Genomic DNA, 23,820 nt, shown 5'->3' on the forward strand with positions numbered 1-23,820 from the left:
TTCCTACAGACTGAAAAACACTGGCCATAAAGAAAGGAAATTCATGTGATCAATGTAATCCATAATTTCCACATAGTATCTAAAAAGTATGCCGATTATTTTTGGAAGTAACACTCTTCCGTGGACAGTGTTCCAGAAGAAAATCTATAAAGTGCCTAAACCCCTTCTGTTAACAAATGTGTGCTATTACTCCACATCATTAAAGGAAACGCAACAAAAGTCTAATATACTGTCATTTGTTGACATTTTCGCCTTGGCTTAACCAAGTTCCAGAGGATATTTTTGTTTGTTTGTTTCCCCTGAAGGATCATAACTTATAAAATGCCATCTGCTGCCGTACTCTTAGAATGTAGGTAATATTTTCTTTTGTTCAATCAAAATCAGTGCATGACAGGTACCACAACTGAATCTTCGTAACAGAAAATCTATCCTGAAACAAAGTAAGGGACTCCTTTTATGCATCAAGAAGTTGGTAGAGTAAAAAAGTGGGAGGGGCTAACATGTAAAAAAAAGAAAGGGTGGACTATCATACATCAACTGAAAGTTCTGTAATGCAACTACTTATGAGAGATAAAGCCAATGGCAAATACTATGTGCTAAAGTTCAAAAAAGCATGCGACAGTTTTATATATAGAAATGCCAAATAAACAGTGACAAGTCTTCTTTCCCTATTGGAGATGTTAAGAAAGTAACTCCATTTTCCTTTTTCCCGGAACAACTTTTAAAATTGCAATCTCTGCGTGACATGATTTAGGCCTTGGTTTTCAGGATCTAAGGAGAAAGATGGACTTTCAGAATCCTGCTTCTCTTATTCTGTAATCAAAATGAAAGCAGAATCCATGTCTGAGAAACTTGTTCCTTTTCATTCGACTCCGTATTTTATTAAAACTGTCTTCTCTCGAAATCCAAATTAAATTCCCAGAGCTGGGATATGGTCTTAGGAATTTCGAATGAGAAACATCAGTTTTTCCAAACCCAAATTCTTCAACAGAACATGCTCCCAACATAAAGATTTCCCCCTTGAGGTCAATTAGACTTCACCAGAGCAAAGTTCTTGGCTGTTCTGAAACTTAAAACATGAACCTCCCTGACTTCTGCCTCTGGGAAGATGGAGAGGAGGTACTTTTCCCTATTCCTCCCACCAAGTACATGTAAGAACCCTGGCCATGTTCTAAATAGGACAAATGTAAGAAGACTGAAAGATGGGGAAAAGGCAGCTGATCAGCTAGGCACCTAGGGACCCAGAGATGAATTCCCAGTGATTTCCTTTACATCCCAGACTTGGAACTGAAGAAAAGCGAATGTCATGCAACAACCTGGCCCGATCTCCAAAGAATTATGCAGAGAGGAAGAAGCTAAACTCAAAGCATATGATTGCATGCATGTAATTGTCCTATAATGATAAAATTATAGCTATGGAGAACAGATGAACAGATGTCAGGGGTTAAAGAGGAGCTGAGAGTAGGAGGAAAGTGGAGAGGCTGTAGGAGGCCTGCAGGAGAGACTGGGGTGATAGATCTGTTCTGTATCAATGTCCATATACTGGCTGTGATATTGCAACTATAGTTTCTCAAGATGTTAGCACTAGAGGAAACTGGGTAAAGGGTGCACAGGGTCTCTCTGAATTCTCAGAATTGCACGTAAATCTACAATTACTTCAAAGAAAGAGATTCACTTTTTTCAAGTGCCTGTTAGATTTTAATCTGCACATTGAAATGGTTGATAAAATCCTTCCAATGAAAAAGTGATGTATGTGTTTCTATTGTAATACTTGTTTTATAATTTTTGTGGAAAAACTAATCACAAACTTTAAAAGCACTCTTCATAGCAAATATTCCCATAAACTTTTCTAGAATTGGGGAAGAAAAATTCACATTCCAATTAGCCAGCATGGTCACTAAACCCATGGATGAGAAATTTTTAAAAAGGTAGATCCATAAGTGGCTTTTAATTTCGATAATTTAACAACCAATACAGGGATCATTTTTCTGTGAAGAATCACTGGTAGTCCCACATTACCCTGTTGGTATTGATATGCTTTTTTTTCAATTTTCATCATTTGTACATTTTTCTGTGAATTTTATTTATGAGCTTTACTTCTTATTTAGTTAGCAAGCCTTCCTATATGGGTTGATCACCTAAAAAAGGATGAGACTCGTTCCTTAGCAGACATGGCATCTGGTTCTTAGTCCAAGGTGCCTGGTCTATTTTTGCGTTTAGCCCAGAATGCTAACCCATGTGAAGATTCACAGCACACATCCCTCAAGTCTGAGCAGGAATCTTTAAATGTGTGGCACCATCAAGAGGCAATAGCTTGTAGTGCTGGTGTAACAAGAACCCAGAGTTTGCTCTCAAGTACAGAGAACCCTGCTTTTAATAGCAACAGTCACAGACTATCGTTAACAAAGAAATATACCTAGACCTTGGCTCTGTGTTTCCCCAATGTGGAGTCACTAGACTATTGCTAAATGCTATTTCTTTCTTTCCAATTCCTCTTCTACCCACCTAGTGATCCAATTGAAGAAGAACAAAAAGATGTAGTAACTGTTTTTACTCTCAGTTAACCAAGGACAGCTGGCACTCATAATTTGTGAATGATTATACACACACACACACACACACACACACACACACACACACACACGTGTGTGTGTGTGTGTATGTATATTAGAGGGTGGGAGAGAGAGAGAGCACGCACGTGCATGTGCACACATGAGCAGGGGAGGGGCAGAGGGAGAGAGAGAGAATCTCAAGCAGGCTCCACAGTCAGCACAGAGCCCGACATGGGGCTCTGTCCCGTGAACCTGGGATCATGACCTGAGCCAAAATCAAGAGTCGGATGCTTAACTGACTGAACAACCCAGGCACCTCTAATTCCTTCAATATTTACTGAACATCTACATATATACCAACAATTTGCTACTTAAAAATACAGAAAGTCTTTAGTTTAGTTTAGATCAAAGTGATCTAACCATAGACAGTAGTCTTCATATTACTCACTACTTACAGAATTTTACTCTTATTTTATTAGAAATGAAAAAAGTCTGCTTAGAGAAGGGACAGCTTATTTAAGTTTGTTTTGTTTTTTGAGAGAGAGAGAACAAGCAGGAGAGGGGCAGAGATAGAGGGAGACAGAGGATCCCAAGCAGGCTCTGCACAATCAGCACAGAGCTGAATGTGGGGCTCAAACTCACAAACCGTGAGATCATGACCCAAGCCAAAATCAAAAGTCAGGTGCTTAACTGACTGAACCACCCAGGAGCCCCTGGACAGCTTACTTAAGCAGTAGATAATAACATCACCATTCTAATCCTGTGCTGTCCCATATATTATAATTAATTTCCTCTTTTCAAAAAGTTTTCTCAGCGTAAGAAAATTTAAAGTTGCATATACGGCTCACATTTACGGTTTCCGTTATATCTCTGAGCTCTCCGACAGACCATCCAGGTAAGGCATCAAAGTGAAAGAGGGGCGCCTGGTTGGCGCAGTCGGTTAAGCGTCCGACTTCAGCCAGGTCACGATCTCGCGGTTCATGAGTTCGAGCCCCGCGTCAGGCTCTGGGCTGATGGCTCAGAGCCTGGAGCCTGTTTCCGATTCTGTGTCTCCCTCTCTCTCTGCCCCTCCCCCGTTCATGCTCTGTCTCTCTCTGTCCCCCCCCCAAAAAAAAAAAGTGAAAGAAGGCACAGAATGGCAGAGAACTGACAGACCATTTCAAGCATTAGAGCTAAGAAAAGCAAGGCTTCATAGAAATAAGTCAATTTAAGGCTTATGCTACATCCAAAGGTTAAACTAATGATTAATGTAACGAGAGACAATCCGATGCAGAATATAGAAAGTGAGTCATGATTTCTAAATATCTCTTTACAAAGTCTGAGCCACCAACTCTATTTGGTCAGTAAACCAACCTCTCACCCATCTGCAGTTTAACTGGCTCACTTCCCACTAGTGCAACCATTTTTGTAAAATTAAGACTATAGCCAGGTTGTAGCAAGAGGAAGGGCCACACCAGGAGGAGATGCCTTCCAAGTCCATGAGACTGGATGAAAAAATAGTTCTCAATACTTAAGCTGGCCTTCACATTTCAAACACATTCGTCTTAGGGGGGAAAAAAATAATACGATGGCTAGGTTGCATTAGGCATGCTCTTAACATTGTCCATTCTGCTTCCACCCAAGAAATGCTATCAAAGTCTTAATGCCCAAATTGCCTTCTGGAGTCAGGAATCGCAAGAAAGAGGGAGCAATGCACGTCTACAGGTGGAGGGACTTTCACCCGACGAGGCTCACACTTCTTGGGTCCCCACACAATTTTTCCTAATTATAAAAGTGAATAGTACCAACCTGTACTGTCTCATTTCTAAAATGGTATCTGCACCTTACCATCTTAAGATTAGTGAACATATACATTTATTTTATAAAATGCTATAATTCCTTAAATATACTCCAGTAAGATTATATTTAATCTTAAAAACATTAGGTATCTGGTCTGCTCAAGAGTACACAAGCGAGGCTATGGGGCCTGCAGCCTTGGCTTTTATATGACCCTGGAGAGCCCCAGTTCTTACCAAGAATGTTGTGAAATTTTCAAAATAGGGAAAAGCAACTCATTTTCATCTTTTCATTTTTGATGGCATACTGGAAGAGAATCACCCCGCTTCTGGAAGCACAAAGAATACATTTATGCTGAGGGTATTTTCGTCCTTTTGCACAGAGCTTCAGAGTTACCTGGAACTAAGTACATAAACTTAACTTTGATATGTCTGAGAACTAGGGGCAAAACTTTCAGCCACAAAATAAGGAAATCCAGAATGAATGTTGTGAATGGGTATCAAAAACATTCATTTACTCTTTTCAAAAACACGTATACAGGGGCGCCTGAGTGGCTCTGTCGGTTAAGCATCCGACTTCGGCTCAGGTCATGATCTGGCAGTTCATGAGTTCAAGCCCCACATCAGGCTCTGTGCTGACAGTGCAGAGCCCGCTTGGGATCTTCTGTCTCCCTCCCTCTCTGCCCGTCCCCCACTTGCACTCTCTCTCCCTCCCTTTCAAAAGTAAATAAACATTAAAAAAAAAACCCACATACACAATGCTTCCCATATTCTAGTCATCTTGCTAGGAAGTGGATATATAGCAGAGAGTAAGATTGATGTGGTCTCAGCCTTGTACAACCCACAATTCTTCAGTTGTAAAGTGTTTTCAGAGAACCTATTAGAACTAAATATCTTCCAAACAGTACAGAATTGCTGTCCCAGACATTTCACCTATTCAGATAATAATACCACGGGAATATTAGTATCTTCCTTGAAAGAAAGCCACCCTTGTCTTCAGGAAGCGAGAGCATGTAGAAACTCAGAAACCTTATTCTGTGGTGCATCAGAGACCTGCATCACATTACAATGTGTCTGAGAAATGAAGACCAAGCGTGGCCCTACTGAGTTCTATACGGCGACAATGCTATTTATCAAGGCACCCCAGATGACTGCCATCAGCCAGAAAGAAAATGTTGGATTGCTACAATGCAGTGCGAGGGAATCCATTGGTTCTCCATGATATCGCACAGATGCTTTTGGCCATGTAACCAAAGGAAAACTCTTAACAGCAGCAGGGTTTACTACAGAGTTTTTTATTTTCCCCCTTTTCTTTTTAAAATGTCTTTTCCCTGGACTGTAAGATGCACTAGATGCCATCACTACCGCCACATTACTGGGAGGGAGGCAGGTAGCAAACGAGATGAGTAAAAGAATATCCTGTCAGGGCGCCTGGGTGGCTCAGTTGGTTAAGCATCTGACTTCGGTTCAGGTCATGATCTCATGGTTCGTGAGTTCAAGCCTCACGTTGGGCTCTGTGCTGACAGCTCAGAGCCTGGAACCTGCTTAAGATTCTGTCTCTCCCTCTCTCTCTGCTCTCCTCCACTTGCTCTCTCTCAAAAATAAACATTAAAAAAATTTAAGAATATCCTGTCTACTGTACAATTATTTCTCTAGCCTCTAGAATATCCAGTTTGTCAAAGAATCAGCATCCTAGCCCTCTAGAGGTATCTTATCCATTAATGTCCTCTACATGGAAAACAGCTCAGAACTGAGGAGTTTAAACAACCAGAGATCAGCCCAAAAGGATGTCACAAGATTGGCAAACTGAAAAACACTCACTTCATGCACACAGAGCCCTCTCAAGACCTCACTTGCACCTAGTAACTCATAGTTTGGAATATTTTTAAACAAGCCTTGATATCTGGTTTCTAAAATCATTAAAAAAAAAGAAAGAAAAGGTTGGCATAATGACAAAGGCAAGAATTGGCAGTTGAGAGCAAGAAAGAAGGAATAAAAATTATAAAAAAAACTAAGCATCTCAAATAGCACAGCAGTTGAAGGCCATTTAATATAGACTCAAAGTGGATTATTATACTTCATAATAGGCCCTTGGAGGTTCATAATTAGGGTTCAATCTTTAATACTCAATACAATTACCTTGAGCTTTCACATAAAGATTGAGCAAGTAAAAAAAAAAAAAATCCAGATGAAACACTGGTATAATCACAATTTAGCTAAAAAGTACTACAGATATTATGCTCAGTGAACCAGCCTTACTCTGCTTGGTTTCCTCACTGATGAGTTAACTCAATCTTTGGCATCTATTCATTTTACATTTGTGTGAGAGTTCTGTTTCTTTTTTGAAAATTATGCTTTGTCATCTTGGAGGTGCCTGTGAAATGCTCAAGTACACTCATCCTGCGGAGTCCATTAAATTACATTGCTTACAACATAAATCTGACGGGCTGGAAGCCCAGACGGAGCTTCTCTGGGCTCCTGGGGTAAATCCCAAATGGCAGGAGAACTTTACCTTCACCGACTTGCTATTTTCCTGCAGTTTTTGCTTTTCTGGCTGTGCTTTGTTTTTGTTTCTGATTCTTGGCCAAGTTTGACCGGGGTTTTGGTTTGCACACAACCAGTAGCTATCTCCACTGGTGGCAGCAAGGCCTGGGGATCTGGTTTTCAGTTTGGCCACTTGGGATGCTCAGGTAGAACTGAAATCTAGCCTTGCTCAGTGACAGATGACTGAGCATTTGTGTTTGTTGTTGTTTTAATTTGTTGGTTGTTTCTCTATCTGTGAGTTCACATCAGGACAATACTTTGTGCCCAGTGGAAAAGCAAGCAGTCTCTTGAGATCTGGAACAGTGAAATTTTATGTTCCAGTGTTTACTTCTGACCTGTAGCCAAAGCTATGGAACTAAACTTTAAGTTCTTTCTCTGTATCTCTGTACCTGGGGGGGGGGGGAAGAAAAATCACTGGGTACATGTGAATCATCTTCTGACCTTCTGAGAGTAATAATAAATTAAAATGAAGGACCTCTGTCCTGATTGGTTTACAGGGACTAATTAGCATTTAGATAAAACTAACATTTTCAAAATTCAAAGAAAATAAAATGAAATTCTAAAAATTTAAACATGTTTATGGTTAAGAGGAAGAACTTTCGCATCAAAAAATGCTGATTTCAGAAGCAAGAAAACAGGTTTACATGATCAAAACAAATTCTCACACAAGTCAAAGTGATTTGACAATCTGGTTTAAAAAACAGCTATATGTCTTTTCCTTGTTTTATCAGTGTATAATATAACACACACATAATTTCATATTTAAAATAAGTTTGGATTTGTTTTATCCTAGAGATTAGCTAAAAATTTTTTTTAAATTTTATTTTAATGTTTATTTACTTTTGAGAGAGAGAAAGACAGAGTGAGCAAGGGAAGGGCAGAGAGAGAGGGAGACACAGAATCCCAAGCATGTTCCAGGCTCTGAGGTGTCAACACAGAGCTTGATGTGAGGCTCGAACTCACGGAGTGTGAGATCATGAACTGAGCCGAAGCTGGACGCTTAACTGACTGAGTCACTCAGGTGCCCCTAGTTTAGCTGAAATTTTTAAAATGTCTTATAGTATTAGTTTACTGAAAAGATAAACTAAAGTTATGTTTAAGATTAAGAAAAATATAGAAGTTGTATTCAACTAAACTGAATGATCATTGTGGCACACCTTTTTATGTCAATAGTAATTATGTTCTGTGATGTGTCAGCTTAAACATAATTTCCAATATCTGTAAGTTATGTACTATGGTCTTAAAGTATCTGGTTGTTCCAGAATTGAAAGAAGACCATGGAGAACAAAAGTTGCTAAAAATTTTTTAAATTGTAGGTTTGCACGAAGGGAGCTTTATTTGACTTGGTTGATAATACTTGCAAATAGTAAGTCTATAAAAATGTAATTAAAATGGTCAAATTTTGGCAAAGCTTGCACAACTGTGATGGGTTTACTCATAAAGTAATTGTTTAAAAAATGTATTGCATGACAAATGCCCTATTAACATAAAACTAAAACGCAGTTATCTATATTGGAATGATAGACTGATCTTGGAGAAATCAGCCCATGCTTATGAAAGGTAACAGAAGGTTATTTTTCTATATGATCTGCCCAGAGAACAGAGATGCAGTATCTCACAAGAGTAACTTTTTTGTGCTTTGTGCTGAGAGATATCCCTGAATATTTAAATGCCAAAAAATTCCTCATTTCCTAATTATTTAAGATTTACTCTTTATCACAGAGTAATCTATTGTTGCTTTATTAGGTAGGCAAATTGCAAATATTCATTGTTCTTAGGCATCCACAATCCTTTATTAGTCACGTAACGAAATTACCTCCGATTAATATTTAATTTTGTCTTCCCAAAATCAGACCCTAAATTCAGGAAAAAAAAAAACCAAACAAGTTTTTCAAGGTATCTTTTATATATGAACTAACCCTAAGTTTCCCAGAGGACCCGTGGCGAGCGCAAGATTTGTTCCTTGACCTATGAAAAGAAGAATGTTGGAAATAATTAGGTTTGCTATGCCCTTTATTGATGAATAGCTCAACACCATCAAAAATGGCATAGAAAGATTTGTCAAATCAAGTGAGGAGCTCATCCTTCCCTAGGCTAATGTTGTACAGGTGAAATATTATAATATATATTAAGTCCAGAGATGGTGCCCTTTACAGAAAGGTCTTGGATATATGCCAATGTCCTCATCCTCTATAATATGTTCTTACCCTCAGGGGAAATGCTGATTAAATAAGTCCAATGTCCTATGCCCCGATAGAGGATTTTAACTCTCCTTGCTTATACCACTCATTAACTTCACCACAGATTAACCATAGCTGCTTACTCTTACCCTTACCGAGTGGTCTCTACTTTCCTCTCATGTTTGCCTAGACACTTGGCTGTAAGTTATAGACTGCATCATGCCTTCAACAAAGAAAGAGTCTCAGAGCCTTGGGGATAGGACTTTACCAGATACTCTTTCTTCACTCTTGAGATTTCAGAGAACAGACTTGTGGGTAGAGGTTTCTGAGCGGACACTGCACAGACAAGCATGAGACGGCACTAGGCGGCTAACTCAGATTTTCAGGACTACTTTTAGTCCATAAATAGATGACTTTGTGAAATCAAACTAATGACTCAAGATGCAGAGGAGTAAGAATTAATTACATAGAACTCATCGAACGGATACTAGAAATCCAATTGCCATATGCATTGTGAAAAATCATTGGCATTACGTGTGATGTCCTATTGTCTGATGGGGAAAACCCTGTAGCATCCACCTTCATCTATCTCTAACCCTCAATTTAGTTGACTTTGATTTTGCAAACAAAACGGAACACTGTTTTCAATGGTAGTTTTTTCTCCTTGGTGCCTCAGAATTCCCGAAGAACTGTATTTTCTAAGTCACTTTATTTTTTAATTGCAATAACATTACTTGCAGAGGCTCAATGAGAATCTATCTCCCCTTTTACTGGGATGTAATCAAATAGAAAGCAGCAGAGGCCAAGCCCAGAGCGTCATAAAAATAAGCCTCATCTCATGGAGTATGACAAAGCCCATTATTGAGGCACTGGCTTTACAGGCAGTAAGGAAGGTTACTTCCTGGACTGCCAGGAACTTTAGCAGATTTGGGAACACTAGAGGAAACAGAAATTCACCAACACTTAAAAGTGCTAAAAATGAAACGTACTGGAGGTGATGTTTGTTTGTTTTTGAGAGAGAGAGCACGCAGAGAAAAGGTCCGAGGGAGAGGGCGAGAGAGTATCTTCAGCAGACTCCATGCCCAGCATGGAGCCCAATCTCACAACCGTGTAATCATGACCTAATCAAAATCAAGCATTGGATGCCTCACCAACAGAGCCACCCAGGCACCCCTGGAGGTGGTTTTTGAGGTTGGTTTCCTGCCCTTGGAACAGAAGAGTGACTAAGATCATCTCAGGAAGATCGCTGGGGTGAGGGAAGACACTGAAATGCTCTCCTAGATTCCTTAATAAGTCATCAGATAGAAGCTAATTTTCTGACTTCATTAATAATAGTTGTTCAGGGATGAAAGGTAAAGCATAGGGAATATAGTCAATGGTATTAAAAAGTTGTATGGTGACAGATGGCAGCTACAGTTGTGGTGTCCATAGCGTAACGTATAGATTTGCAAAATCACTATGTTGTACCTCTGAAACTAGTGTAACATTATGTGTGAATTATACCACACTAAAAAAAGCAAGAGTTGTTCAGCACAACATTGAGCCAGGTTTGCTATCCATTACATAAGAAGGTCTCTTAGGTGCTAATTAAAACTTTTTCTGAATTTATGTCAAAGAATCAAGCCCAAATACAATGCCTTTTTGTGACCACGAAGAATCGCTGGAGATTATTTATGACCACAAAGGGAACCGTCGTATTGGAGTGCCATCTCACAGACCCACCCAAGGAACTTAGACTTCTGTAAAGGTACTCACATTTGTTTTCATTCCCAATTACTGATCAGGATATCTGTGAGGATAGATATTAACCTACCAAAACTACAAGTGATGCAAACGATTCTTTTTCTAAAATTCCAAATGAATCTTGTTCCGTATGGATGGAAATGGCTTCTGTCCACTACAATCCAAACGTTACAATTTTGTTGTCCTGTAGGACATTATTGAGTTTGGTCTGTGGTTCAGAAATCCTATTCCAGCATACTTTCTTTCAGCAACTAAAGCTTGATACTCTGACACTTTTGTAAACTCAGCTTTATCGTCCTGCTGCATCCCTCATTAAGGAACAACTCATCATTAATGAGTTAAAATAATCTCTGACCCTGTTCATCCTGAAAAACAAATAAACAAAAAGGTCTATGCTTAAAAGAAAAAAATAATAAGAATGCAGTTAGTTTGTCCTCATTCATTAACAGGACTCTCAAGGGATGTTTTCTCTTTTCTCTCTCTTTTCAGTATTTTCCACAATAAGCATAAATCCACTTTAAGTAGAAAAAGACAACTCAAAAAATGTTTCCGTGTGTGTAGTTGGGGGTCACTGTATGTACTAGGAGGCACTGCTGAAGGGAGGATGGGGGTGGTGTGTGTATGTGTCCAGGACAGAAAAAAGGTTGAGCAACACTTAGCCAACCTTTCGACCTTCCAGACAACATGCTATTCAGAAAAATGTATTGCCTAATTCCCAGTGAGTCATGATTTCACTGCTTACTTCTATCAGACCATGCACATGGGAATTTGATGACATCAAGGATAGAAGTCAGGGTTTACTCACAGTATTCATGTTTGTAAGACTTAGAAGAAATTCAGTAAAAGGCATAACTACCTTGTTACATTGATCAAGAATCTACGCTTGAGAGGACTCTGCCGAGCAACTTAATTCAACACTAGGGACAGGGAGGCCTTCAAATACCCACACGTGGCCACTAAGAGTGACTGAGAGAAGGAAGGACAGCAGAATTCTAGAAAGGCACAGCCACGGCTGCTGCACTTGGACATCCTCCAGGCCCACACATATCCTTGGAGCGTGTCTCCAAGAAGCCGCTCAAGGGAACAGTGAGGTCAAGCCAGATGAAGAAGATTACCAGTCGCTCCATTTCCTGCTCCCTGAGTCTCTCCTCCCTCTGCCGCCGGTGATAATCCATCAGGTCTTCGCGGCCTGAAATGGAGCTGATGCTGCTTTTCCTTTCCCGAAGGACAGGCTGGGGGGTTCCTGAGGCCTGTCTGAGGCTGTCCAGATCCGCATCATCGAACTCGACAGATCCACAAGAGAAGTTCCTCCTGGTGGCGAAGACTCTGTCCGGCTCTCCAGGAGAAAACAGATGACCAGGGCCGGGCCCCGGATAGGAAGCCCTGTCAAGGTCATCGGAGGTACAGGAGGAGGTGGAGGCCAGAAGCATCTTCCGAGCCACTCGAGGACTGGCAGGGACGCTGAGGGTGGAACTTACATAAGGGTTGCCCTCAGAAGCCGAGGGTTTATAGGGTAAAGCCCCTGAGCTCAAAGAAGAGAAATTCAGGTAATTGTCATTGTCTACGATGCTGTGAGGTAGATCCTTTTCCCCCAGTTTCGCTCGTTTGGAATTGCCCAGGGAGTTTCTGGGAGGCAAAGTGAGGGGTGTCAGCTGGTTGTCTGTGGCCCTGTGTAACCTGGGGAGAGAGCGGCTGTAGGCCCCCATGTGACTCAGGCTGCTGCCCGAATACTTCCTAGTTCTTAAACCCATGCTTTCAGATGCCGGCTCCTTGTGTCGGGTCAACTTGGGCTGAAGTGTCAGGTTGTCCTGGCTGCTCATTTTCCTGGCTTGCTTTGGGCTTGAAGGCATGCTTGCCGCCCCCGATCTGCTGATGGGAGAGAAGCCGGTGTCGCTCAGGGGACTTCCATTCCACATGGCCAGGAGTGAACCGGACGCCTTTCGGCCTTCTAGCCCCCCGAGAAAGTAGACATTGTCATGGGATTTATTCCTTGAGCTATATTTGGAATAGGGAGGCTTCTCTGCGAGCCTCAAGGACCTTTCACTGTCCCTGCCGGTATAATGATCAAAGTCCGCTCTCCCAAGTGGATACCCGCTCAGGGATGGGGAGGTGCTGAGTAGAGGGGTAGGTGGTTTCAGGGAAAGGCTTTTGTCAGTTGCATCACAGGAGAACTGCTTGCTTCCTTGGATTTTGGCCAGGGAGGGGCTACTCCTGACACTCGTTCCCAGAGGGGAAGGGCTTCTCTTAGTAGGCACAGGCTGTGAGAGGGTTAAATAAGAGCCAGAATAGTCTCCATTGGCTTTAAATCTCAGACTGGAAGAGTATTTCTTGGGGCTCAGGCTCTCCATCACGTTTTGGGAATCGTCTTCCAGGGAATTTGTCACAAAGCCTGCCTCTAAGCTACCGTTTTGTAAATCAAGCTGCTTTTGCACGTGGCTATGCTCTGCCATGATCTTGCTGGAATCTGTCAAGGAAAAAGAAAAAAAAGTTTTACTTAACAAAGAAGACTGAAAAAGACCAAGTATTTGTCAGCCTACATCTGAACAAAAACAGCCTTACAGTCTGGCCTGATGTAATTAACAAACACAAACTCTGGTTTAGTAATAAACCTAGGTTTATTACTAAAATGAAGAAGCATAATGAACATTGATCTGGGATGATTTTTGTGCAAAAGAAAAATAACTCAAGAGGCCATCAATGACATTCGAGAACAAATCTCTAACAAAGTACAGGTGCAGGATTAGGCTGATCCATAAAAAAGACAATTTCCCACTAGCGTTCCAGTCCTTGGTGGACCACCTGCTTCCTGAGTACCAGGCAAACACCCAAAGTGGTGATGCAATGGACCCTCCTTTGGATGTCTCTGCTAGAATCATTAACTGTTCAGAAGTCAAGTCCTGCAGGACAAAATTCACATTCTGGCACACAAAGAAAGTTTCATGCTAGACACTGATCAGTAATATGAGGGTCAAAAGATGACTCTTGGGCACCTAGGTGGCTCAGTGGGTTGAGCGTCCAACTGTTGATTTTGGCTCAGGTCATAATCCCAAGGTTGTGGGATTGAGCCCCACGTCGGGCTTCATGCCGGGCATGAGCCTGCTTAAGATTGATTCCCTCCCCACCCCCTCTCTCTCTTCCTCTGCCCCTCTCCCCTGCTTGTGCTCTCTCTCTAAAATAAATAAAATGATGGGGCGCCTGGGTGGCTCAGTCGGTTAAGTGTCCGACTTCGGCTCAGGTCATGATCTCGCAGTCTGTGGGTTCGAGCCCCGTGTCAGGCTCCGTGCTGACAGCTCAGAACCTGGAGCCTGTTTCAGATTCTGTGTCTCCCTCTTTCTCTGACTCTCCCCTGTTCATGCGCTCTCTCTCTCTCTGTCTCAAAAATAAATAAATGTTAAAAAAAATTTTTTTTTAAATAAAATAAATAAAATGAAAAAAAAAAATAAGACAGCAGATGACTCTTTAAAAGGGGCTATGAGAGTTACCTTCTGAAAAAAGATGTCATAATGCTCCTGTACCCATCAGAAAAAGGCAGGTAATTAAGGAAACAGAGGTAAGAGTGCTCCTGAAACTACTGCCATATTAGGGTAAGGAGGCAGTATTTAAAACGTGAAAATGGGAGTATTCTTTCAAGCTCTTGGTACCCTAATGAATCATGCTCATCCTTGATCTCACACTCTCTCCTCTTGTGGAAATGCTTTTCTCTGTCCTTTGCACTTATCTGAACACCCCATTCTTCAAGGCTCAGATTAGGATTCTATCTTCCATGCTTACCATTTTTTTAAAAACCTATGTACCCATAAGAGTATTTTGGACTCTAGTGTGAGTAACAACTTAAGAAAATAAAGTTTTAGTTTATGAAAATAAATACAAATGATCACTGCAAATAGAAGGCTGGCATTTGTAACTGATAAAGATATGTATTTTTTAGATTACCGCCAAAGCAAAAATACCATTTGCACATCCTCATTGAATTCACGCACTTCTGACACTGTCCAACGTGTCAGGCTCCTCACACACTAGTTATTACATCCCTCGTCTCTATGTGAACAGTGTTGCTTATGGTTAGTAATCAATTTTAATAATGTGCTTGTTTCTGTACCCAGGCCACAAGTTTAAAAAAGGGGTATTTCTAGTGTTCCTATCTCATTTCCAACCTCTCTTGATTCACACCGACCCGTTGGTGAGATACTCAATGAACACAAGTTTTCAATTTCAGTTACAGACTTCCCCCGTGCCTCCTACCCAGAGATTGACGATTTTGCCTTGGTTGCTCAGCTGTGTGAACTTCCCAGAAAGATCCAGGCAGTATAGTAGGGAACTGCTTCTTATCCAGACTGGGGGCCAAGAAACAGTCTAGGTGCTTTTATCCTATTGATGAGCTAGGTACACAACATCTTGTAAAGTTCAGCTTCCCCAACAAGCTCTGCCTTGGGTTCCCTTTCCTCCAACCCGAATCCCATCCTGATTGATTAAAAGCAGGATTATCTTTAAAATTTTTTTTAATGTTTTAACTTATTTTTGAGAGAGAGAGAGAGAGAGAGAGAGACAGAAAGAGTGAGGGAGGGGCAAAGAGAGAGGGAGACACAGAATCCAAAGCAGGCTCCAGGCTCTGAGCTGTCAGCACAGAGCCTGACCCGGGGCTCGAACCCAAAACGCGAGATCATGACCTGAGCTGAAGTCAGATACTCAACCAACTGAGCTACCTAGGCGCCCCAAAAGCATGATTATTTTTTGAAGTAGGCCTCAAAACAAAATAAAACAAAACTGAGAGTCTCCTTTAAAACTGCCTCCCGGTTGGAATGTGGTCATGCCATCTGGCTTTGATCAGGTCTTTCATTCTTCAGGGACAGCACCATCTCTGCCCCCAGGACAAATGTCCCTCTGAGCAACTGTCTGTGACCACCAGCTATGACCTTGAAAGCCACACGAGTCCAGTTTGGGACATACCTCACTCTGCCCCCTTGGAGGACTGAAACCAAGATGACCTGCAGTCATGATCCTCTCTGTTCTCAACCAACTTCATCTCCGGCTGGTTTGCCATGCTGAAAATCCAGCAAACCTTGGCCAATTCTCTCAGGTTAAATAGTTTTGAATGGAAGAAACAAGGAAATAAGTGGGTCCTGAGGACACTGCGATGTTAATATTTTATGGTGGGTGGGGGGAAATACCCTAAATGCCTAACAACAGGGAGAAAGTTAAATAAGCTATCATACTTCATATGAATGAATATTACACAACCATTCAAAGTAATTATTTTGAGGTACTTTTTAAATTTTATTTATTTATTTTGAGAGACAAACAGAGAGAGGAAGGATGGGAGAGGGGCAGAGAGAGGCAGAGGGAGAGAGAGAATCCCAAGCAGGCTCCGTGCTGTCAGCACAGACCCCAACTTGGAGCTCGAACCCACGAAGCATAAGATCATGACCTGAGCCAAAATCAAGAGTTGGATGCTCAACTGACTGAGCCACCCAGGTGGCCCTGAAGTGTAATTTATAGCATAAAAAGTACATTCATACAATATTCAGTAAATTTTAAAAGCCATATATAAATGAGCTCAGTTTTCTTATAGGTACGCCCACCCATACACACAGATTACAGACAAATGCTCAGGCCAGAATTCTGGGAGTCATCATTGATATCCCCAATCAGTGTCTTCTCCATCAATTCTATCCCTGGCCTATCATGTCCTTCCTCCTTTTGTCCATCAATAAATCTCATCAACATTGTCCCTAAAACAGCAGTCTCAATCTAATCATTTCTTACCATTTCCACTGCCACCCCCCATTATGAGCCAGTATCTTCTCTTGCTTTGTCTATATGCCAAGAACAACAAGAACAACAGAATGGAAGAGATCATGCCAAAAAGTTAGTAGTGGTTTTATCTGGGTAGTGGTATTACCAGTGATATTATTATTATTATTATTATTATTATTATTATTATTATTTTAGAGAGAGAGGGAGTGCATGAGCAGGGGAGAGGGGCAGAGGGAGAGACAGAGAGGATCTCAAGAAGGCTCCATGCTGAGAGTGGCTCAATCCCACAACCCACGATCAATCAAGAGTCGAAATCAAGAGTTGGGCCATTCAACTGACTGAGCCACCCAGGCATACCTACCAGTGATTTTTAATTCACCTCTCATACTAGTTTGTACTTTCCACATTTCATACAACCTGAGTTGTTTTGACAATTAAGGAGGGAAAAAATACTTAATGTGAAATACTAGAGTATATATAATCTGTGGCAATACTGCTCTTTTTTAAATTTGCATGTATTTTACTTTATTTTATTTCAGATCTTTGAGGTGCAATTGACAGATAAAATTGTAAGATATTTAAAAGGCACACTGTGGTGATGTGATGTACATATATGTTGTGAAAGGATTCACCATCTGGTTAGTTAACACACCCACCACCTCACACGTATGTGTGTGTCAACATTCAAGTTGTAAATGACTTGGTAAAAGGGTGCAAACTTTCGGCCTTAAGTTGGATGTCTGGGGATGTAATGCAAAATATGGTGACTATATTACAGTTGAAAACATTATTATGTAATTGAAATTTGCTAAGTAGAACTTAAAACGTTGTCAGAAGTACTTCATGTTTAAATTGATTAGGTCCTCATTCTTCCTAAGTTCTTGTCGAGCTGTTGAGCGAGATCGTAACTCTTGTAAAAAAAAGGTTCTGTTCTAAATGACTCAGGCAAAATGTTAATTGTGCAAATTTACCCATTCCATACTCTCTTAATCTGAACAACACAACGGTTTTCCTGATATGAGTACAGTGGACAGAGTGGTTACTGAAAAAGTCCCACAAGTTTGCTGAACACAGCTGGGACAATAATATTAGTATCCTCATCTTCTAAAAACTGTAGTTGACAGGATACATACTTGAAGTGGTTCTGCTTATTGTACAGAAAGAAATTAAAATCCCAACAGAAAGCTTTAGGTACTTCATTCCTTAGGTGGCTCTTAGGTGCCCATCGTGTGTCAGATATTGATTCGGTCCTGTTCTCCTCCTGTCAGAAACAAAGCAGTATTGCTCTTCTACACCCCGTAACATTGGGATACGGCTGTGTCTCTGGCTTTGATCAAGGAACTAGGAGAGAAAGGGAGACGTCAGTTCCAAGCTGAAACATTAAGAGCTGGGGCATGATTCACTCTTTCCATCCCTCTGCTGAGACGGCTAGCATGCATCCAAGTCTGTACCCCTCAGTGAGGACACCGTGGAACAGGACCCCTGCCAACCCAAGATGGTCTTAAGCCACTGAGATTTGGGAGTTGTTTGCTACCAGGAAGGTGTTAATCTTCCTTAAGTTCTTACCATAAACTAGGCTCTCAAGCTGAGTACTGGGAAGCATGTGGTCAGACACCACTTCCTGCCTTACACGGCTTATAGTCCAAGGGGAGAGACACTCATATGAACAAATGATTGCTCTTAAGACACATGCCTTAATAAAGAACTGATTGACACACTGGCAAAGGAGCGTGGAGGGGATTAGCTCAGTGAGAGTGGCAGCCTGTGGAAATTATGGTGGAAAGGAATGACAAAAAGCTCATGTCCCATTGAAGGAAAGGGAATCTGGTGAGGACTACCCAAAGGTAGCATAAGGCCACTTCTGCACTTAAGATTCTGTGATTTTAAAAACAAAAATTATGTTTTTATTTATTTTTGAGAGATAGAGAGAGAGAGAGAACGAGTAGGGGAGGGGCAGAGAGAAAAACACACAGAATCTTGAAGCAGGCTCCAGGCTCTGAGCTGTCAGCACAGAGCCCCATGCAGGGCTTGAACTTGTGAACTGCGAGATCATGACCTGAGCTAAAGTCGGACGCTTAACCGACTGAGCCACCCAGATGCCCCTAAAATTCTGTGATTTAAGGGCATAAGCAAAATCTCAAGCCCATTAGAGATTAGACCACTGGTACATGCAGCAAATGCCCTGTCTCTGACAGAATTAATAGCAAAAATCATGTAAGGAAAAAGAGCTGTTTTTGATGGCATGGTCCTTTTTGAAAATTTCTAGCATGTACCTCTTCTGGGATGAACTCTATTTAATAACCATGCATTTCTCTCTCATAGTGATCTCAATTCTTTCTCATCTCTACCACCATGTAAGATATGCCCTCAAGGGTCCAAGCCATTTGCCTACCCTAGAAGTAGGTTAAACTGGAAAGCAATCCTCCAACCATTTAGGATATTTTAGACAAGGCTACAAAAGGAAATCTCTAAGTGAGATGTTAGAATAGACAAGAAAAGAATGAAAGTCAGTGGGGTGACTTTGGTTTAAAGATAATGTATACAAAATAGGAAACAGAGCTAAGTTAGAAGAGGAATTCCCACAATGTGCAGAGACAGCAACCTGGAAAGCAAGCCAGGGCACATGTGATTAAATAGAAGTAAAAAATTAAACAGTGAGCCCAAACACTGCATTTTAAACATTTACTCTGTTAACAGCACAGAGCCGAAGGGCTTAACGCTTAATATCAAAATGGATCCTTAAAAGTTTAATTTTTTAAAAGAGTATAGTTTTTCTGTTTTCTCCTAATAAAATTAGTCAGGCCAGTGTGTATAAAACAAATAAATTCTATTTTGGTATGAATAAAAGTTTATTTTTTGATTCAGCCATATAAGATAATGATGTGATTTTACTTACTTGCTTTTTAAATTTTTTTTTAATGTTTACTTATTTTTGAGAGAAAGAGACACAGAGTGTGAGTGGGGGAGGGGCAGAAAGAGAGGGAGACACAGAAACTAAAGCAGGCTCCAGGCTCTGAGCTGTCAGCACAGAACCTGACGTGGGGCTCAAACCCACAAACCGCAAGATCATGACCTGAGCTGAAGTCGGACGCTTAACTGACTGAGCCACCCAGGCGCCCCTGATGTCATTTTAGACTATAAAATATATTACTCTATTTGAGCCTATTTGCAGCTGCAAATGCTACTTAATCACCCAAATGAAATATTCACAAATTCTTTTCCCTCTTTATCTGGGCAAATAAAACTGTAGAATATGAAACTTCCTAACTTGCAGGGTTGCATACTTGATACCCTTCTCCTCCTCACACACGCTTTTTTAAAAATCAAGAAGTGTAATTACTGAAACAGTTTGGTTGAACAAACAAAATGCAACACCAAAGTACTGCAAAGCAGCGCTTGCTGAAGGAAGATCAGCTTTACAGACTCCAGGGAAGAGACAAGCAGGACATTTGCAAATAAGAAGCCACAATTGAGAAACCTGCAACGTTTCTCCCCCATACATGCTTGTAGGGGAAAGTTAAACATGATTTGGATGTACGCACATTCCAGAGAACATCTGAAAGGATATTCGTGTTTGACACCCCAGTTTTTCTGTTCAACCTCACTAGGTCTATTAAGGATATGTGAAAGGCTGTGCATATAAAAATACATCATCAAACACAAATATGGAACTTACTCGTCAAAGCTTCGTCCACGTGCCAGAGTTGAGTGAATATGTATACTTGTCTCAGTTTGGTTATCTCTTTTTTTTTTTTTTTTTTCAACGTTTTTATTTTTGGGACAGAGAGAGACAGAGCATGAACGGGGGAGGGGCAGAGAGAGGGGGAGACACAGAATTGGAAACAGGCTCCAGGCTCTGAGCCATCAGCCCAGAGCCCGACGCGGGGCTCGAACTCACGGACCGCGAGATCGTGACCTGGCTGAAGTCGGACGCTTAACCGACTGCGCCACCCAGGCGCCCCAGTTTGGTTATCTCTTAATGCCGCCAACCCACGCAACTCAAAAGGTAAAGGATAAGTCGGTGCCCTTCCTGACCCCAGGCATGACAATATGGCTGTGATACCCTTCCCCTTCCCTACTTCCGGAGTATGCTTTTCATTTTAGGTGAGATCACGTTAGTGGAGGCCTAGAGATGGGGAAAGCACAGGGGAATGGAGACCGGTAGAGCCAATATGCGCTTTGAAGGAGGGGGAGCCAGGAGGGGGGAGGCAGGAAGGTGGAGAACACACTGGAAGAGTTTGGGTTTGATGAATTCCCTGGCGATGAGGGGAAGGAGCGGTGGGACATGGGAACACTGCAGACGGATGCATCAGAGACTGCTGCCGAGGTCGGGACGAGGAAGGACTAGGAAGCACCGCGAGAGAGGTGTGCCAAAGCGGTGAGCAAGAGAGAGGGCAGCAGAGGGGAGAGATCTGTGTTAACACGTGTAAGAGGGGAGGCAGGCGAGGAGGACCCTGTTTCCAGCCTGGCTTCTGCGTGTTTATTTTGGGTTTCTTGTACATTTTATGTCAACAAAAAACAAGTCTCAGGGAAATTATAAAAATCACTGCATTGTTGTCGTAGAAGCAAAAGAGTCCCGAGGGCTTTCACAAGTACATATATTACACGCGGATCCACAGAATGGGCGTGGAGAAGGGAGAAGGCATCTGGTGCCCATCTGAGAGAAAAGACAACACCGGGAAGTCTAAACAGGAAAGAAGTTAATGTGTGTTGAAATGTTTCGGTTTACTTTCCAATCCATACATTTAATCCCCCCCCCCCCCCCCAGAGCTCTGGTTATTTTATCACCTGAAATGTACTTCAGCTCATCGTCAATTAGAAAATGCCAGAAGACATGAAGACATCTCTGGATGACACCACGGCAACTCACAGTATGTTTTCCCTAGAGAAGAAAATGACTTGCAAAACTAATCTCAAGGATCATGTTGGTTAAGTGTCTTGGTAGCTCCTTTTCTCTCTGACACATGGCTCTGGTATCTGTTTTAAAACAGAATTCTCCAGCGCCATTTACACTCAATACAGTGAGCTGATCTCATTCAAACTGTGTCGCCTACAGTGAATTGACAGCATTGTGATTGCCAGAGCTACAGGATCTGTCAAGAGGTTGGAAACACACCCAGCGATCAAAGGGTTAAAAAAAAAAAAAAAAGCAAATCAAAGCAAAGCGTGTGTTGTGTTTCTTGCACCATGCTGCATTGGCTTGTGTTAAGGGAGCGGGACTTACAGTCCGGTCCATATAAATGCAGTTATCCAGAAACCCAAAAGATTTTGCAGGAGTCCTGCTGTATATGACACGTTACTTCTCATTTGACGTTGCCATGCACAGACACTTCGTAGGGTCACCCAGAACAGTGGGGATTAATCAGAGCAGACCTGCCCGAGCAGAGCAGGTGAACAGTAGAGTGGCTGGGAAAAGGTGAGGATGTAGATTACAGAAGCAAATTCAGAAAAAAGAATACCCCCTAAAATCGGGAGGGTACACGTTAAAATTTCCACTTAATAAAAAAGTTTGAGTCTCTACTGTGTCCTACTCGGGCCCTCCAAGCAGAGGCGCTGGCTCTGGGAACATATGTTGTCGCAGACAGTGGCTGACACTGGTTTCAAAGCTCTCCCAGAACACTGGTGGTCCACAGGCTGGTCTCTTTCAGTGCTAATGTTTACAATATGGTGATGTTATAAATAAAGCACGTGCTGATGACATGTAATTGAATTCAGACACCAGCTTGAAGCAGTCCCTCAGAAGTAGTGCCATTCTTTACATGAATTCTGGGGAGGAGGGGTATTCCTGTGGCAGCAGATGGGGCCTGAGGGGGAGCTTTTTTTTTTTTTTTCCCCCTGAGGGGAACTTTTAGAGGACGAAAAGGGAAACCTGGGGAATTCATTTCAGCCCCAAACTGGAAGCTTAAGAATGGAGAACAATGGATACAAAACCTCCCTCTTTTTCCACTAATCCCAACAAGAAAACATGATGAAGGGGGGGGGGGGCTAATTAGAAGCTTCAGGAAGAACCATTTCCTTCTCTAGCAATATTCTCATTTCAGAACTCCCAAAGCAGCCATTTCCCCTATCCTCTGTTAATCCAAACATCATCGTCACTTAAATCTTCAATCCTCTCAGCTCTCCCTTCCGCAAACATACCCTCCTTTTGCACAAATATTTCCTTCCATCACTAAATCCTCCTCGTCCTTGTCCATCTTGTGCAAAGAAACCTCACCTCTCTGCTCAGCCCCACACCCACTGGCAAACACCTCCTGCTGGCAAATATCCCCAGATCCTGTCTCCTTCGTAGACGCCTCCCATACAGTTCTGCAAGCATCCCCAAGTCATGGTCTCAACCTATCCTCATCTCCCACTCACTCATCCCACTTCTTAAACTTTGTTCAACACTTCTTCCTCACTCAAGATTTTATATCCTAGCACAGAGAAGAAAAACACTTCTGTAGGGGGGCATAGTACCCTTCTTGTTCTTTTTGTAAGTAAACATAGCAGCAAATGAATTCCCACTCTTCCCTTGCTCCATGTTTGCCATTTAAAGATCTTCCTAGGGGCGCCGGGGTGGCTCAGTTGGTTTAGCATCCAACTCTTGACTTCAGCTCAGGTCATGATCCTGCAGTTCCTGAGTTCAGTGAGATGGAGCCCGGCGTCGGGCTCTGTGCTGCCAGCTCAGAGCCTGCTTGGGATTCTCTGTCTCCCTCTCTGCCCCTCTCCCCTCCTCTCAGAAGAAATAAATAAACTTAATATTTAAAGATCTGCCTCTTTGAACAAAATAATTATTATCCACTAGACACGTTAGATAGGTTGATAATCTCCAAGGAGGATATTTTCATCTCTCAGAAAGATCCCAAACAAAAAAAGCAGTTCCACAGGAATACGTGTATTTTAATGGCAGAATAAGGAGGCTGTTTTGTCCTTGCAGACTGAACCTATTCACAGGCGGCTGTAAATCTTACTGCGTGCAGACACGCACACACACCCTCACAGACACGCAGAGACAGACGCATGCTGCCCACATGCCCAGGGCAGCCTAAAACGCATGAAGGCTTTTCGTGACTGCCAGAACAGGCTCTCCAGAACCCAAGCAACTTGCGGCATCCTCAGAATTGGCCAGGTGTCAGGGTGGCCCACAGCCGGGCTGGGAAGAAAGGTGAGGACCACTGGAATGGCTGACAGGTCTCAAAGGACACTGATCACACAGTTTCTTTTCTAGGTTTGCTTTTGTTTTTGCTTTTGAAGTTTTATTCTATTATATTCTGAAATCACCTAAACAAAGAG

The 23,820-nt window shown here is 42.0% G+C and overlaps 1 protein-coding gene across 21 annotated transcripts in view; it reads right to left on the bottom strand.

Annotated features, from left to right (window-relative positions):
- PHLDB2 (pleckstrin homology like domain family B member 2) overlaps positions 1–23,820 on the bottom strand; it is a 228,078-nt gene that overhangs the window by 78,112 nt on the left and 126,146 nt on the right. For 6 of the 21 annotated variants that reach the window (XM_086675472.1, XM_086675463.1, XM_086675464.1 and 3 more), the window contains one exon: positions 11,910–13,258. In XM_086675472.1, the coding sequence (XP_086531598.1) occupies positions 11,910–13,244 (1,335 nt within the window). In that variant the 5' untranslated portion in view covers positions 13,245–13,258. Of the gene's footprint in view, positions 1–11,909; positions 13,259–17,681; positions 18,205–23,820 lie in introns of those variants that run through there. The other 15 variants (XM_086675480.1, XM_086675479.1, XM_086675477.1 and 12 more) reach the window with 10 other exon arrangements.

The sequence above is a fragment of the Puma concolor genome, chromosome C2 (genome assembly GCF_028749965.1).
Source record: "Puma concolor isolate L17-30 chromosome C2, mPumCon1.1.hap2, whole genome shotgun sequence".
NCBI lineage: Eukaryota > Metazoa > Chordata > Mammalia > Carnivora > Felidae > Puma > Puma concolor.